General features: G+C 31.4%; 1 protein-coding gene across 1 annotated transcript; it reads left to right on the top strand.

The window, feature by feature from the left end:
• Positions 1 to 2,535: 2,535 nt before the first annotated feature.
• LOC114717493 (uncharacterized) lies at positions 2,536 to 3,644 on the top strand. Its single transcript, XM_028902632.1, has 4 exons — positions 2,536 to 2,688; positions 2,764 to 3,024; positions 3,158 to 3,378; positions 3,455 to 3,644. The coding sequence occupies exons 1-4, from the start codon at positions 2,536 to 2,538 to the stop codon at positions 3,642 to 3,644; spliced, it is 825 nt and encodes a 274-aa protein (XP_028758465.1).
• The last annotated feature ends 15,795 nt before the right edge of the window (positions 3,645 to 19,439 follow it).

A 19,439-nucleotide genomic window follows, 5' to 3' on the forward strand; every position in this document is an offset into this window, starting at 1 on the left:
ATCATAGTTACATTATGTGAACTTGAAATGTATTTTCCTCTGACCTTTTTTGACATCATGGTCCATTTAACCATCCACTTAGTTAGAGAGATCCAACTGTGTGGCCCAGTGTATTTAAGATGAATGTACCCAGTTGAGCGTTACATGAAAATATTGAAAGGGTATGTGAAAAATCGAAGTCGGCCAAAGGGTTGTATTGTAGAATGATATATTTGTGAAGAGGCTACTGAATTCTGTACCCATTACTTAAAAAATGCAAGTGATATTGGGGTTCCAATGTCTCGTCATGAGGGAAGGACAGATGGAGAAGGGATTAGGGGAAAGAAAGTCGTAACTATTTCAAACCAGCAGTGGGAGCAGGCACATCTATATGTATTGCACAACTCTGAAGAGATTGAGAACTATGTGCATGAGCATATTGATGAGCTAAAGAGGGATAATCCCAATAAACTTGAAAGTTGGTACACCAAAACACACAATAAACAATTTACAGCATGGTTGAGAGAGCAGGTGCATGGCAAGTATAATAATGATCCTAATTTTGTTTCGAAGAAATTAAAGTTGTTGGCAGATGGACCGAGCAAACATGTGATTTCTTTCACAAGCTACCTTATGAATGGGTTCACTTTCTATACTAAACAGCAAGATGATCTGAGTAAACAGCAAAATAGTGGCGTAAATCTTGCAGCTAGTACCATGCATATATCGAGTGCCAAAGATAAAAATCCTATCTATGCATGTATGTCATACTTTGGAGTGATTGAGGATATTTAGGAGTTAGATTACATTGAATTCAGAGTTCCAGTATTTGGTTGCAAATGGGTGGATAATAATAATGCATTGAGGATTGATGACTTAGGGTTCATACAATTGAATTTGAATAAAGAAGGATACAAGGAAGAGCCATTCATTTTGGCTTCTCAGGCTACGCAAGTGTTTTATGTCCCTGACCCGGTTGCCAAAGGATGGTCTATTGTTTTGTTGACTAATAAAATGGATATTGAAGAGACGGGGTATGAAGACAATGCAGTTGAAGATGATGCATTTCAAGGGGCCTCACTTGATTCTCATTTAAATGAAGATCAATCCATGTATGTTAGGCATGATCACAACGACGGAATATGGATTTCAAAGAGGGGGAAAGTGTTTCGTAAGAAGATCAAAACAATTCAAACCAAGAAGAACATGCAAAAACATAAGAGTAGAAAAAGAAAAAGATCTTCTTAAACATGCATGTAAATTCTCTCATTATTTTCTTTGATTCTTTTATTTGTTTTAATTTTGTTCAAGTCAATTTTGTCATTAATGACTTTATTTTCATTTAATGGATTCTGATTCATTTTGTTTACTTCAATTTCATTACAGATGGCAGACGATAGCGGATCAAGTACTGATAACCCATCTCAGCCGAGAGATGCCTCTGAGCAGGAGAGATAGTTGCAAGAGGAGGCAGCACGCATACAGAGGAGCCTTTGTGTCATGCAAGAGGTCGTGAAAGCTCGAACAGAAGGAAAGAAATTTGTCGTACAGTGGAATAAGAAAGGACAAGCAGTACGGTCAAATAAATTTATCAGCTATATTGGGGCAGTGGCACGAAGCACCGTGCCCATTACAGCGCAGCACTGGAGGAGGGTTGATCATTCAGGGCGAGACACTATTTGGACAGATGTATCAATAATATATTATAACAACTCAAATTTCATTTTCTTACAAGCTGCGTGACACTAATGTGTTGTTTTATATGTTTTGCAGTCTACATTTGATATAGATGAGAGCAGGAAGAAGTTTGTGGAGGGGAAGGCTGGGAGGGCACTACGCTCTTTTCGATATTTTGTGACACACAAGTACTTAAAGGATCCTTCCACAGCTGACGAGTCCCAGGTTCCTAGCTTGATACGGGACTTGGTCAAACCAGAGGATTGGGCTGCTTTTGTGATGTCACATCGTGATAGGCAATTTCAAGTAATAATCCTCGCTCTTTTTTATATTAAATAGTCCATTTTGTTTAATCTATATATTGTTTAATTGTGAATCTACTTTGTTTTTACAGGAATTAAGTTCCCAAAATAAGGAAAGGGTAAAGAAGAATGAGTATCCCTACCGAAAGGGGCGCTTGGGTTATGCAGGCCTCGAGCAAGAGGTGACTCAAAAGGAGGGATCAGATGTCATTGTATCACGTCAGATGCTGTGGGCACTGGCCAGGCAAAATAAAGATGGCCAAATTGATAATCCTCGCGTTAAGGACGTCGTGGACAGGATGGTGAGTATTATTCTAAATTAAATAATCCTCACGTTATTGTCAAATATCTTTAAGTATGAATAACTATATCAATGTTTGTTGCACAGGAGAGTTTGTCCCAGGAAGTTTCGCAGGGGGCATATTCTGTAGATGACCAGGATATATTGAGGAGGGCATTGGGGACTCCTGACCATCCTGGTCTTCTTAGGGGCGTCGGTTATGGAGTCACCAAGAGAGATTACTTCGGGTACCGACAAAAGCCCTCTTCATCGTGCACGCCTTCCTCTGCTGAGTTCATGGAGCTGAAGGAAGAAACACGCTGGTTAAAGGAGCAAGTTAAAGCGCAAGCACTCCTAATCGAGCAGTTGATCAAGAATCAAGCACCACAGCCGGCTCCGAATCTCAGCCCAAGTGGCAAAGACAGCTGCACATTCCCCTTGCTACTTGAGGTATAATAATTGTGTTTATATAATTACATTCAATAATTTATATATCTAGCTAACTTGTCTCTCATGTTAAATCAGGGTGAAGCGAACGTTCAGTGTATGGCGGATAGCCCTAAACATCAAAGTGTTGCAACGGGCCGCATGTTCAATTTACCGGGGGAGAGTATGATTCATAATGTGCCTCTCCCTGCTGATCATGTGAGGGTGCAGTTGAACACTGCTATTGATGCGAATTATGCCCTCCCGATACCCACCCCAGATGCAGAGACAGTGGCTCAAGCAGTGGGTAGCTTTGTCGCTTGGCCTGGCCGTCTTCTTACATTAGGACATCCTTCAAATGTATATATGTATAGGTCTACAAATTCAGCTGATTTAAAATAAACTCTATTTTAATTACTAACAGTCTGTTTGTCAGTCTAAGGGGAAGAAGAGCCTATTGGGTGATCACTCATTATCATCACCACAGAAGTAGCCCTCTGAGCCCGTTCAAGTGGTATCATCAAGATTCCGAATATGTCTTGAGGAATATGCAATTGGGGCCAGATTAGAACATGGCGAGGATTTCATGATTCCCCTAGAGTTTGAGCCAGAGGTATACGGTCGACCCTCATCAGATTATGTCACAAATGAAGTATTGAAAGAGATTCTGACACATGGAATGGCCAGCACAAATGCCTGTAACTTTTATATCATGTATTTGTTAAAACCTTAACTAAATACTTAAGTACTTGAACATTTATTCTATTGATATCTTCGTTTGTTGATTTAGATATCTTTTCAAGAACTTCATAGCCCCTGGTGGCCTTGATGACAAGTTCAAGATTATCAGCCCCCACGCTTTTGCTGGCCACAGACCTAATATGAAGAAAGACTTATCTAGAGACTTGTTGGATATCTTCATTTCTAGGGCAACACCGGGGGCTCAGACTTTGTTTTTAGCACCTTATTGTCAAGGGTAAACTTTCCTAAATTCTTTCATTTTCAAAATAATTTTTAATAGTTCTAATTGTCTTTCTTATACTTAGGGGACACTGGATGCTGATTGTGGTCAATCCCACAAAGCCGAGGATTTGGTATCTTGATTCTCTTCATGGGGATCCAACCAATCGACCATTTATGGTTTTATTGTTCAATAAGTAATATTTATCTCTATTATTTAAATTTAATTTAATTTCTTGCTTCAATCAAAGTTTTGACAATCATTAATATTTAATTTTTATTGTCTTCTCAGGGCTTTGTGGCTATACCGCACAAATCAGGCCTTACCCTGCCTCCCGGTAAAAAATGGCCAATTTGACGATACCTTCCCGTGGAAGAAAGTGAAGGTATTCACTACCATTATTTACTATTCTACTAAATATGGTTTATTTATATGATTGACTAATATTATTTCCTTTTCCATTCTTTACAGTGCCCACGTCAGCCCAACAAGAGCTCCCATTGTGGATATTGCATGATGAAATTTATGAAGGAGATAATTCTGCACAATGCTCACACAATTCCCACGCAGGTAATATGAATTTGTTAAGGTTCAATTTATATATTTAAGAATTATTGTACTTACTGTAGCTTTATATTTCTATCTAACTTAAGTCATAATTTGTGGTTGCATACAGTACTTTGCCGACACATATTGCACAGTGTATTCATCTGCTCAGATGGAAGAAATCGTTGAGGAGTTGGCGATGGCCTTATTTCGTCAGTGGGCACAACATAGATAGGGAAGTGTACATTCAGACAGTGTATGTACGTACAGCTAGCTTTGGTTTCAATATAATTTTGGTTTTGGTTCATTTTTGGCTGTTGGTTAGTTTTAGGCATTGCACAACTTTGGCAATTGGCTAATTTTGGAATTGGTTCACCTTTTGTACTTGCCAGAATTTTAATATATCACAGTTGGTTTTCATTGGTTCATGTATATATATAATAATGTAAATTATTTTTGGTTCATTAAGATATATGTATATGACTGAATTGGTTTGAATGTTGGCCTGCATGATTCTGTTGAATGAGCCTTTGTTATCGGTTTCAAAATTGCAGGGGGGCTGCTGGCAAAGGAGAACGAATATAAAAAAAAATACCAATAATACTTTACGGTTATTAGTTAAAACCGTCAAGTATTCTAACATACTTGACGGTTACTTTTGAAACCGTCAAGTATTAAAGAATACTTGACGGTTTTTCAAAAATAATCGTCAAGTATGTTTCATAATACTTGATGGTCACTTTTGGAACCGTCAAGTATACTCTCAAAATAATTGACGGTTTTTCTTTAGTAACCGTCAAGTATGAGCACTTAGTTTACGCTTTTTCTGAAAAACTTTGAATAATAATTGACGGTTCTTTCTTTAAAACCGTCAAATATAATTAAAATATTTGACGGTTATTAACCGTCAAATATTTGCTGTTGAAATATATGATGCTAGTATAGTTGACGGTTTTTAACTGTCAAATATGATCCAAAATAACCATCAAGTATTTTTCATTTTGTAATAGTGATAGTAAAATGAACTCATACCTAAACTTAATAATGAGCAAGCACTTAATTAGGACAAATATACAATCACGTTGAAAAGCTTATCCCACATCGAAGAGTAACATGCGTATATTATACTTTATGATGTGTTCGCCAAGTTCAATGGTGAATAGAAAAAACAAAAACAACAAAAATAAAGCACAAGTACCACAAGAAAAGTGAAAAGAAAACTATTGAGCTTGGCCATTTTGCTCCTCCTCATATAAGCACCTTTGTTTGTCATAAACCATGATTAGGTTTTACACCAATGATTTAACAAAGACTGGGCATACAAGAGAAACAAAAAAAATGCTACTATAAAAAATACATTTTATATCGCCATTTTATGGTGGTTAAAAAGTATAACGTTGTTTAAAAAAAAGGCTATAACATTTTTTGAATTAAATCATGATAAATTTTATTTTTTACAGTGATTATTCATACAACCATTGTTAAAAGTCCAACCATCACATGGTAATGACGTAGTGACAACTTCATCTTTTTACAAGGTTTGCTAAAACAATCTAGTGACAAAAACTTTCACTTTCACCAAAACCTTTTTACCATCATGGTCCCCCACCCCCCTCCAACATCATCGTCGTTGTTATTTGTAAGCTTTTTGCTCTTCAATGTCATTTCTTCTCATCGTATCTTGTGGTCCTTTTTGGTTTGTTTGGTGTTTTGAAACTTCTAATAGATTATATGAGCAAAGTTTTCTTGTATTTAAGACATGATTTTGCTAGTGTATTGGTTGTTTGATTAGTTAATATTTCTTTAGGATAATTTTATGTGAATTTTAAGTAATATGCCATTGAGATTTGAACCTTGTGCTTTTAATTGGCATAAATAGCTTAGTTATTTGTTATGAATCTCATTGAAATAGTTATTGAAGCTTTACTGTGGGATTATTTTCATGTTTTATTGATTTTTTTATTTTTGAGATATATATTCTGAGTTTTTGAGTTATTTTTGGTTTAAGCAATGTGAAAATTACTTGGGAAAATTATAAATTAAGCTAAAAGCTTTAGTTAAAAAAAAAACTTGTGTATCAAGTTTTATAGATAATCAAGTTTATTTGAGTTTTCATTTTAAATTTAGAACTTTTACTTTAAAATCTTTGAAACACTTGTGGAATAGGGTTTGTAGCCTTGGAATTTTGTATAATCAATATGTATTGAGCTCTATATTATTGAAATGGTTTTGTTGCTTGCTGTTATTGATTATATACTGTTTTTTGTGAATTTTAAAAAAAAAATAAAAAAGGTAGCCCATTTAATTTGTAATTAAATATTAGTCAAGTCTATTTATTATCTAATACTTAATTATTTGATATATTTGATTTAAATACAATAATATTTGAGTTAAATAACTATAATTAAGCTTGACAACTACGTTCTTTCACTATGTAGAACTATAGATCGTAGTTAGATGAAAGCTAAGAGATTTAGCAAAGAATATGAGAATATGATTGAAAAGTTTGTTGAATTTCCTTAAAGAAATATGCCTAATAAAAGTGATAAGTTGTATTGTTGTTCTTGTGTCAACTGCTTAAACAAGAATCGGCTAAGTATTCCTAAAATAAGAGAGCATCTTATTTTTAATGGGATAAATTTGAGGTATATAAATTGGAGCATGGTGAAATTAGAAGGATTTCTTTGTTTGCAAAAGAGAAAGTTATGAATGATAACATGGGTGATAAAATTCCAAATATGTTTCATGATGTAAGGATAAAGTCCTTTGTACAGTTCTCTCCGACATGTAAAAGCTTACATAGTAATTATATAAGGCTGAAAATTGTGTAAAAGTTTGCACACTGTAACACCTCCTTTGTTACCTTATTATACATTAACTGGAACCATTATAACATATTTCCCAACATTTCTAGATGAAAAATTTCAGTTTCAAAATTTCACATTTAATTCTGTCCGTACACTATTCATCAGAAATTGGACCAATTTTGAGAATTCATAACTAATTCTAAAAAAAATCAAAACGAGGTGGTTCCAATTTTCACACAAATCTTGCTAAGAGTTATATAGAGGAAAAATATTCACTAGACTCAATTTCATCCAAAAAAGCACCAGAAAATTTGACAAGGTGTACTGTTCATATGGTCAATTTTCAAATTTTCAGTATTTTTGCCCAACTTTAGAAGGGCATAACTCTTAGCACAAAACTCCAAATTTGATGGTTTACCACTTGATTTAAAGCTAAAAATGAGATCTATTTTCTTGCAAAATATCAGGTCCAAATTCAATTGCTTATTATTTTATGTATAATAAATTTAGCCTCTTTTTAGTGTATTTTTATCCCGTAATTCCATTATCTTAAATTCTTTTCATATTCTCCTCTTTCCAAATTCTTTTGGCTTTATATCATTCAAATTTACAACACTGAGGCATGTCATATAAGCATAATTTACATCATATTACCCGTTATAATTCATTACAAACTTGATATAAAGTTTGATAACACATTACACAACATTCCAAAACAACATAATGATCATCAAACTTCTTTATCCCAATACCAACTCCTTGCCTTAATCCATGGATGAGCCACTTCCTATTTGAGACATAATTTAACATAGGAGGAATGAGATTTCCATGAAATCTCAGTAGTATTTGAATTAAAATTACCGTACATATCAAGCAAGTTATAATGTGACATGTTATAGAACTTCAAGACATCCTCAAGTCACATAAAATCATGCTTAGTTTTATGCTAGGAGAGAAACATCAACACTTCCACATTAACACAATTCAATGCATTTGGTCATAGTATAAACCAAGGTTATTCAACAAATCAAAATCACAACACACAAGTTCCTCAATCCAAGCAAATAACAAATCACATTAAACAAGTAAGATATACAATCAAATTATAATTCAAAGCTACCTTTTGCTACTTGCTTAATTTGATCATCTCAAGGGATAATGATTCTCCTTGTTTCCTCCTCACAAATCCTATCAAATCAAGCATAAAAATAGGCCACATCAATACCCAAACAACTTATATACAATCCTTAAACTTTAACTTAATAAGTTCCCCCCTTTTTCTTTGATTTTTAACAAAATGATTCCTCCTTTAGAATCAATAACCCCATGACCTATCCCTATACAATTTTTCATGAGGAATTCAAATATGGAATCAGATTTTGAAAATCAAACTCCTTCCCCATGAATTCAACTTGGCCGAATAGGGTATATAAATTTCTGAAAATTTCATTTTTGATTCCAATGATTTTAAATACTTCCCAACAACATATTCCTACACAAAAACATGTTTTAAACCCATTAGAATCATCAAATCAAGCCAAAACAATTTGCTTCTGCATGAACAATTCTAGGCCGAATTAAGCACATAGAACCCTAAGTGTATTTTCTTCCAAAGTCAATCCATACACCACTTAATCATGCTTATCCCACTTGGTAATTAAGGTTTTTATCTTTTCATAAACCTTCCATAATTAGACCAAAATTTAGCAGCATCACACTTGGAATATTCAAGCCAAAACCCTTGCTAACCAAGCTTGAAACTTAGGAATAGGAAGACATAAGCATATCTTAATGTTTTCTTCTATAAGTCGAGTGATTCCTTGTCCAAAACCCTTGAAAATTTTGACCAAATAGAGCTAGAGCTACAGTGGCAGAGTCTCCTCTTGTTTTTTCTAATTTTTCAACATTTATTTGTATTTTCCAAATGGGTATATATAGAAAAATCTGATCTGCCTTCCCTCTCCCTATTGGATGAAATTTGCCACCTCATGGGGGTTATGTGGCAGTCATCAAATACTAGAAGATGTCATATTTGAACAAGTGGCCATAATCTAGATTTTTCAAAACATTTATCCCTTAATTTTGCATTTATTTTAATTAATTCTTGGAATAGGGAGCAAGGCAAAGAAATTGGGCCCCTTATTAGCCTCAATGTGGGCCCCAAAAATGAATTGGGCTGATCCAAAAATTTGGCCCACAATCCAAAACAAAATCCCAAACAAATTTGAAACTTTATCGGTTACTATTTACTAGTAACATTTTATAATATTTCCAGACCTCCAAAAATTTATTTCTCTCCATGATAATTCACCTTTTAATATGAGAACATGATCTGAAATTTTTTATAATTTTTTGCCACTTTTAAGTATTTATTTTGAATTTTCTCTGATTAGGCCTTTATCAATGTCACTACAAGAAAATGAATTCCCTAAAATTAATTCATGAACTTCCAAGGCCTAAAACTAATTTTATAAATTAAAATAAATATTTAGATTATTTATATATATTTTTTAAAATTTATTGAAGTATCTAACTAATTAAAATAATTATTTTTCTCTATTTTTTCAATATTTTCCCGAAAAACCTCTATTTATGGGAAATTCCATAACAATTAATCTTCACCATAATTTCACCTTTTGGGCCTCAACTGGGTTTTCAAAACCTCTAATCTATACTTTTTTTATTTTTCAAGAATTTTCTAGAACTTTTCTCAATTTTTTTCCTTTCGCCCTTCCTAGACTGATAATTACGAAAATGCCAGCTCAGACCTTATCAGGGTTTCACATCAAAAATTGTTTCATATCCTTGTCTAGTTTCTATGTTGACCCTCATCCAAATTTTAAATTTCCTATATCCAGGTGAAATTTTTCGGGATGTAACACACACACTATAGACACATACATAATTATAATTAGACATGATTTATATCTTGTAGTTTTTATTGGACTCTACCTATTTTCCCCCATGAAAACATTGTATACTGGTTTAATTCACTACTTGGAGAGCCACAAGATGAAACTAAGGATGTTGTCAAGATGTAAGTTTAGGTTTATAAATAGGTCAAAGTGCAATTTTAACAAAAAAGTTTACACTAAGGGACACTCGAGACCATTAAGTTTCTTCATGGGTAAAAATATACATGAAGTTGTCAAAATAGAGCAAAAACAACAACACTATTAATGTTTGTTATTATGGGCCTATGAAGTCAGTTTTAAGGTGTAAATGAAGTTTAACACTACGGGCACTAGTTATCATAAAGTTTATTTGGCTACAAAAATATATATAAACTTTCTAAAAAGGGTGAAAATAACAAGATTCATCAACTCCTATAAACGTCCATTAACTTTATTCTTTTGAGTCCCACCAAATACCACATTTTCTCTTCATTCATTCCTATTTACAAGTCCATCCATCTTTCTCTCGTCACAATTAACACAAAAACTCTCTCTCTCTCTCTGCCATGTCATTTTCTCAGCCTCTAAGCCTTTTATATGTATTTACATGTTTGTCAATATCATGCCACTCTTTCTCTCTTTTAGCTCTCTCTCTGTCTCTCAGTGCCTTGTAGAGAGGCAAGATACAACTTTATGATATATAGATAGGTAAGTCCATATAAAAGGTTTGGAGAACAAGAAAACGATATGGGATAGAGAAAGAGTATTTGTTGACTATGGTGAGAGAAATATGGATGGTTTTGGAAGTGGAAATGATGAGGAGAAAATGTGGCATTTAGTAGGACTCAAAAAAATAAAGTTAACAAACATTTATAGGAGTTGTTGAATCTTGTTATTTTTTTTCTCTTTTAGAAAGTTCATTTATATTTTAGTACCTAAGTAAACTTTATAGTGTCCAGTGTCCATTAGTGTTAATTTTATTGTTAAAAATACACCTTAAAACTGATTTCATAGGCCCTACTAACAGTAAAGTAACGGACATTAACAGGGTTGTGATTTTGCCCCTTTTAGATAACCTCATGTATATTTTGCACACAAGTAAATTTTATAGTGCCTTGTGCCCTTAGGGTTAGGATAAAATTAGTGATAAAATTGCACCTTAACCTTTTATAAATTTATTAGATATAAAGTTAAAAATTCTCGTTGTGATGTCTTTTTTTTTTTTTTAATTGTTAATAGGGCTCTTCATTAAGCATAAAGAAAAAGCTATCTGTAACACCTTAAGTTATGACTATATATGGAGTCAAAACATCTCAAATGAAACCACATTAAATGACATTAGACTTAGAAAATCATAGTTTCGAAAATCACTTTCTTAGGTTACTATTCATTTGGTAATCTTAAGCTTTTAGCTAATTTTAAAAATTCATAACTAATTTTAAAACTATCAAAATGAGATAGTTCCAAGTATGATTTTAGACTCTTTCATTTCTTTTCATAGAAAAAACAAACTCAAAGGTCCATTACTTATTTCTTTCGGGCTCCATTTTGCTCCCAAAAAGCACTGATTATTTGATCAATTTTTAATTTCCAGCTCTTTATCATAAATTCAAAAATTCATAACTTTTATTGTATAGGTCCAAATTACGTCATCGATCTCTCTATTTAAAGCTTGGGATGTGAATTTTATGACCACTAAATATTATGGCCAAATTCTATCATTTGCATAGAAAAGTTACAGCCACAAAAGCTTGGTTTTTCAAACATTTCATCCCTTTTTAATTGTCTTAACTTGTGAAATTTAAACCCTAACTTTCATATTTACTAATTACCATTAATATCACAATATAATTATGCATCATAGTACCTTTCAAGAGATGGGGGCATTGTCTCATATAACCATTCATCGATTTTTACATAGCAATATATAATTCCATTCAAACTTTTGATTACATAACATGATAAAGTATACTTTTCCATGGCATTTTATGCAAGCCTTCTTATGCTTCAACATTCTTCCCTTTTTGTCTTAAAGTGCCAACCCCTAGTAGTGTCAATTAGCTATACAAGAAGGGTAAGATTTCAAAGAAATCTTAGTAGCAAAGAACAATCATCATAATGTTCATAGTGCTAGGTTAATTTATGCTTCATGTAATCAACATGTTCAGGCATTCATATAATCAACATTTTCATGAATTCATATATGACATCATGCCATGGAAAGAAAGTGCATTATCATATCATTAAAAAACTTAACTATACATATTGCCAAAACATAAATGTAAGGAGTCAATCATAGCTAACTCAACCACATCATGGCATCGAACATATAGCAAAACAACCAATACAGGTCAATACTAAAATTACAAGTTCCAGCTACCTTGATTAAACCCTTGACTCTTGTTATCTTACCTTTCTTCTTAGAATCTCCTCTTGCCTAAGATCAATACCTATCAATTACATAATAATGGCACTCTAAATATCAACTCAAACAACTTTATTGAAAGCTTAACCTAGTACCCTAACCCTTTATCCTTGATTTTGGATTTTTGCATCATCTTTCTTAACATGACTTCCATATACTTTTTCCAACATTATTTTTCATAAAAACCCATATTTGGACTTAGATTCATCAAAATTCAACTCCTTGCTCAAGTTCCATGTTTGGCTAAGACATAGGGTATGGAAATTTAAAGTTTTCATTTTCAATTTTAGTACTTCCAAACATATTTTCTCAACACAGTCCTACACAATTTCATCTTCTAAACTTATTAAAAGCATCAAATTAACATGAATCAAACCCTAGCCTTATGATCCTCTCTTGGTCAAAACACAAGTTTCCAATCATTTTTATACCCTAATCCCTATGCCATCTTCTAATCATTCATAGCAAGTTATATTGCATTTTGAGCAACAGGGTTCCATACGGTTTTTAGCCATTTTTATTTATCCAAATCAATTCCAAAACAATCACTAATCAAGGCAATTAAATCCTTAATGAAAGCATTAACTTACCTTGAATGATTGCTTGAAGCTAACTTGGTCTTCTTCTTCCTTTTCCTTAAAGTCAAGAGCAAAATCTTCCCTTCCTATTTTTTCTTTTATATTTTGCTAAAATTATTTGAATTGGGGGTATTTATAGACAAATTTTTTGCTTGGATTTCCTTTTTTTGCGCCATTAGAAAACCCTAAAATTCCATAACTACTTGGCTCTTGATCAAGCCTTCTCCTCCATGATAATGCCACATGTCATACCACTTATTACCCATGTGATTATAAAACAATATTTTATTATAATTTAAATTTTTTCAATTATGCCCTAGACAAATTGTATAATTTCATCCATGCCCTCCTCTTCAAAAATGGCACCAAAAATGGTAGGAAAATGAGAGGAAAAATTGTCCCACCAAGCTTTAGGTTATTCCACTGTATAATCTCACTGTATCAGTTAAATTTTTTTTAGATCCTGTCCAATCCAATAACTCTAAAAACTTCATCTCTCTATCCCATTGATTCCTTTTTATTGAGGAGAATTTCCTTAACTTTTCTTAGATCAAAATTTGACCTATAACTCCTTCTATTCAAAAATTTTCAAAATCAATCTTTTACCAATATAATTCTACCTTAAATATTTTTAAAGCTAACCTCTGCACTTTTAGAGATCGAGAATAATTTTATAATCTAGAATAACCTATCAACTAAATTTTTCTTATTTTTGTCTCAAGAATTAAGGCTTATGTATATTTAAAATAATTCACTTTGGCTAAATTTTCCTATTTAGCTGAAAATACTAATAATTATAGAAAATTTTGTAATAAATTATTTTTATTCTTCTTTAATCTTTTAGGCCTCAAATATTGTTCTAGATACTCTGTTCTATGTTTCGTAAACTTTTGAAAATTTCTAGAAATTTCGGGCACAGATACGCATGAACACCAGTATGGAGGAAACACCTAGAAATTGAAAGTTAAACACACTGAAGTCAAAACAAACTTCTTTTGATTTCAAAGACCCATAGATAGACAGAAACTCAACAAATCTGTCTTCTCATCGCATCACATAGTAAAGGGAGTTAAGGCTTGAACTTAAAGCAAAAATGGCAGAAGTGGGGAAAAGTTTTAAGGTGAAGATGATGTTCACTGAGGTTCTCAAAATGGATTTATGCTTACACGAAGAAGATTGAAGATGAAGTAGGGGTCATTGACTAAAGACTTAGCACAAGAGGAAAGGCACGAACAAAAAATAGGTCTTTTATTTCTACACCAGCCACAAAAAATAGCGGTGTAATCACAAACATGTTAACACCAGTTGTTTTCAATAATTGATGACATTTAAGTAGATTTACATATGTTAAGTTAACGTCCAATGTAAAATTTAATAATGATACCAGCCGTAACAATAACTGGTATAAAGATTGTATTGTTATTTACAAAAATACCATCACCTCCTCTATTACATCTTTGACACAGTAACGAGCGTAGATTAGGCAGTATAAAGGGGTGTTTTTCTAGTAGTGGATCCTGCATAAATCATGCCAAAGGTAGGTGTTTTGACTTAAGGATATTGTAAACCTATTCAATCATCTATGTTTCTCCAATCGCGATTGCTTATGTTCTTATGCAGAGCTGGAGACCGAAGAATACTCAGTTGTGCGGCTTTTATATGATGAGGCACATGTTAAACATCATCACCTTGTCCTTGGCACGATTGAATTTTCTAAAGAGATAACAATATTTTCCCTTAATCTTATATTCATTTGGTCCTTAATGTAAAATCTATTTAACTAATTTAATTAGATTAAGAAAGTTGAGTAAGTTAATTAATTATAATTATAAGAAATATGGCATATGTTTCCTAAAGCACCATAATTGTCTTTTTTAATATCCCCATTTACTCTTCCACTTGATTATAGTTGATGGAGGATATAGTTTCAACCAATTTTTAAATTTGATTTTTATTTTTGGGTTAATATAATTTTTAATCCTTCAAGTTTCAAATCATAGGTTTTGGTGCCTAAAGGAACAAAATAGTCAAGATTTTTATTGAATTACAAAGACTATGTTTTAAATGAAAAAAAACTTGGAGAACTAAAACCTATGGTTTAAAACTTGAGAGACTAAAACTAAATTGGAGGTAAACTTGAGGGATAAAAAATAGTATTAACCCTTTTTTTGTTTACAGCGATTCAATGACTAGCATAGAAAGTGCTGCATATTTCTATACTGATTGTACTTACATTAGGAGAAGAACTGGTGTTAAAGAGTCTTTATTTTTATAGTACGTCAAAAGTTATTTTTAACTGGAGTAAAAACCTAGTATCAACTTGTCGAAAATACTACTTTTGGTGATGTGAACAAGTCCTGTATCTTTTAGAAGCGATATGGATTGAATTATATAATTAACTAACCTTTTTCCGGCAACGATTTTCCCATACTCGAACTCATGACATGCAATAAAGAAGTCAAGGAAGCTAATTTTCTATACGTGGGACGAGCAGGGAACATTTTAAGCTTCTGTGTTGGTATTAAAATACTTAATTTATTAATTAATTAGAACTTTTGTTCTCTCATTGCATCTAACATGAACCACGCTTATTTATATCTTATAAATACGGACACACATAATAAGTTTCATATTTTACAGTGGTATTTATTTTTATTTGTATTATATATGTCAAATATATAATTTTTTTATTATATTAAACAAATATACACATATAATTGTTATATAAGGTTTGAAGCATCTATATACCCCGCACACACATATTGAAATGCAGTAGTACATACTATCTTTAATGTAAGAGTTCATTTGATTTTTTTATTTTGATCCTAAATGCAATATTCAAATTCATTTTATCTATCATATTTATCTATTTTTAAGGTAGTTTTTGTAATTATAGTAATTCTGGCCAATATATTTGATTAATAAAGACATTTTAAAAAAGTTAATACCTATTTATTATAAATAACTACCTTAATTAACTTTCTTAATATATTTGAATTAGTTAACTAACTCTAATATTTAAGATCGGAGGTAGTATATTGAAAACTTATATCCTCACTAACTCACTAGCATGTATATCATTAAAAACTTGAATTTTTCTTATATTCTTTGCCAACTTAAGATTGAAATATTTATACAATATTTAATATATTGGCTATATATACATTTTAATTTTGACATCCTTTCCAAACTTTTATGTGCGATTTTATGATTTTTTTATCATAAAATTATTTTTTAAAAATTATTGAATAAATATTAAAAATAAAAATAATATGTAAATGTCGAAGGCAAATTTAAATTCTGCTCACATCCCTGTGAACACGAATATATCCTTGGGAAAACAAAAAGACATTAATACATTTTAAAAAAATATAAATATATACCAACGAGCGCGAGTAGTCCCTTGGTGTGCCCGTAACCCATCCCGTTGCTATGCTAGCCCGTGCTTGGACCTGCATGTTTTATAGTAAATTTTTCTTGCTGGTAAAAAAAAAAAACGGGGTAAAATTTTTCCTCTTGTGAAATAAATAAATGGGTAAAATTTTTCCAGGTCATAGAAAGGTACGATGAGTTGTGGGTTGCTTGTTCCGTCTTATTTAGGAGCGCGAACCAATCATATACAACCAAAATATCAGTTCAAACCATTTTGTTTAAGATTTTCTGTTTTTTTTTTTTTTTTTGCCAGAAAAATTTTCTTACATTGTAGTATTACACTAGCAGACTTTTCTTTAAGTTAAAATTTTCTTTGGTTTGGTTAAGTTACACCAAACATCTCAAAATATTTTTTTTAAACGTATCCAGTAACCTAAAATATTTTGTGATGATGAAATGATTTTTTAGGTGTATCGAACAATTTGACATACTTTTTGATACATTAACACCTTAAATTTTTTTTTTAGGTGTGTTCAGTTCCCAAAAATATTTTGTGGTGCATTAAGGTAATTAAAAAAATACTAATACTAAACATGCTTAAAAAATATTTTAAAATATTAGAACCATAACAAAATATTTTAAGATATTCAACACTTATTAAAAGAGACTGTTGAAACTGAATGCAGCTTAATTCATTTTCTTTTCCCCATGTGCTTCTCCAATTTTAAGCTGGTTTTACTTTAAAAGTCTTTTGCGACTTCTATGCCACGTGTCACAGTCTTTTGCATACCACGAATCGAACGGCTGCAGTAATTACTGCGGGGTCAGGGCTTCATCCGCTCACATGGTGGGGGAAGGGAATCCGAACGCTGGCCAAAATCAGTTGGTCAACAACTTAAAAATTAAGATTCAATTTTGTTATATGAATTAAAAAAAAAAAAAAAAGTGATCATCCAACGCCGAAATCTCTCTCAGGCATCAACGGCTAGTTATTTGAATTTATTGCTCATACGGACCAAATTGCCCCGAGGCTCCAGCAAAAAACAAACTGACTTTTTTTTTTTTTTTTTTTGCCAGCAAATAAGAAACTGACTTAAAAGAAGCGCTTTTGCCTTTTTCTTTTCCTTATACAAGGGAAACAGAGAACAACTAATAAGATCATCTTCTTATTCTTTTTTCATTGTCATTTTTTCCTTTTTATCTTAAAAAATGTGTTTTTTTCCAGCCATAAAAAAAAAAAATTATCTCTGGTTCTTAATATAAAAGCTAACTTAATATTCAATTTAGTCCTAAATATAATATTCCAATCTACTTTTGTCTATCATATTTATTTATTTTTTAAAGTAGTCTTTGTAATAGTTGCTACATTAAAGATTCCATCAAATAAAAATTTTAGCTAATACACATTATTAGTGAGAGTATTTTATAAACAACAACACATATTTATTACGAATAATTACTTTAACAAAATTTTTTTAATCTACTCAAATTATTCATTTATTTTTTATATTAATGACTGGAAGTAGTATATTATTTGCATCTCAAAAAAATTGTCATTGCATACATATGTACGCTTCAGGTTGTAGCTTCTATTCCATGACATCTCAACATCTCAACTCCAAACGTTGGGAATATGTGAGAAACAACACAAATAATTGGATTGGGTTAATACAAACTTTAGTCTCTTAAATTTCTCTTTATTTTGGTTTTGGTCCCTCAAGTTTTAAATTATAAGTTTTGATCCCTCAAATTTCTTTTCATTTATAATATTGGTCTTTATAATCCAATAAAAACTTAGACCATTTTGCCACTTAAAGGACCAAAACCTATGATTTGAAATTTGCAAGACCAAAACTAAAATGAGAGCAAATTAGAAGGACCAGAAAGACCAAAGGTTATATTAACCCATTTGAACTCCACCAGTAAATGCTTCTTTTGGTAGCAAAATAATTTTTACTTATTTTATAGTATTCAATTGACGATTTAAATATTAAAAAAAATTTTTAAAAAATATTTAAATAACTTACATTTTTATTTAAATCATTAAATTTGTCAAAACCTTAATCAAGTCACATAATTTAAAGAGAAATTTTAAAATCTTATGAGATGACGTTTATACTCCATTAAACTTGATTGGGAAAAAAAAATTGCTGGGCTTTCTAGAGTTTTTAATTTTTTATATTACATATAGATATTCCAGGTCAAAAAAAATTACATATAGATATTGTATTATAAATATGATAATTATAATATTATAATATAATTAAATAAGAATTTTAAGCCAAATTTTATTATAATTTTTTTATCATTTTTATTGTATATTAAAAGATTAAAAGTACATGTTGATTAATTATTGTGTTATTTTGAGCCTATGTCTATTACTCATGCTTCAAGCCTAGGAAAACTTGGTACCTTTTCCTTTTTTACTTGATAAATAGAAATTTATGTATTCTTGTTCTATAATCTTCTCATTTATTTTGAAATATTATATTCAATTTCTCAAAAATTAGGATAATTATTTTGTTAGTTTAAGAAAATAAGTTTCTAACTTATAAAATAAATTAATAAAAATGAAAAGTGCTGAAATTTAAATGCAATTTTTTGCCGGAAATTTTTAAAGGTATTTTAGTTATACTCCTCCGGTCCTTAATATAAGACCCAATTCTTAAGTTAGTTTTGGTCCTAAATATAAGACCCATTTCTCATATTTATCAATTTTCTCTAAATACCCCTATGAATACTCCCTCAACCATGATCAAATAGAAGAAGGAGAGGGGGTATTAAGAAAGATGATTATGGTGTTTTAGGAAAAATGTGTCACTTTTTATACTTAACTAACTTACCTAACTTCCTTAATCTAATCAAATTAGTTAAAAGGGTCTTATATTAAGAACCGGAGGAGTACTATTTTTAGAATATTAAATTTTATACGTTGAATATCACTTCTTGATAGAAAAATAATTTATTCTCGGCAATGATCTTCATAATTTAATTTAATAAGAACATGTAAATTTTATATAGAAAAAGAAAAATATATAAAATTTTCTGGTAAAGAAGAACATATTATTTTATTTTATTTATTTATTCTACTGTTTGAAAAAGGAGCCCGATCATTCAAATTTGATGATGGGACTAGAAGTTCTATAACGGTCGAATCCTCTTCGAGTAAAGACACACTCTTCTTCCTCTCCA

Source organism: Neltuma alba, unplaced genomic scaffold (assembly GCF_004799145.2).
Source record: "Neltuma alba isolate B1F8T4 unplaced genomic scaffold, ASM479914v2 tig00011740_pilon, whole genome shotgun sequence".
In the NCBI taxonomy this organism is placed as follows: Eukaryota; Viridiplantae; Streptophyta; class Magnoliopsida; order Fabales; family Fabaceae; genus Neltuma; species Neltuma alba.

Coding starts and splice junctions, on each gene's coding strand:
- LOC114717493 (XM_028902632.1), top strand. CDS start 2,536: ATGGAGCTGAAGGAAGAAACACGCTGGTTAAAGGAGCAAGTTAAAGCG. Junction 2,689..2,763: donor CATTCCCCTTGCTACTTGAG/GTATAATAATTG, acceptor ATGTTAAATCAG/GGTGAAGCGAACGTTCAGTG. Junction 3,379..3,454: donor GCCTGTAACTTTTATATCAT/GTATTTGTTAAA, acceptor TTGTTGATTTAG/ATATCTTTTCAAGAACTTCA.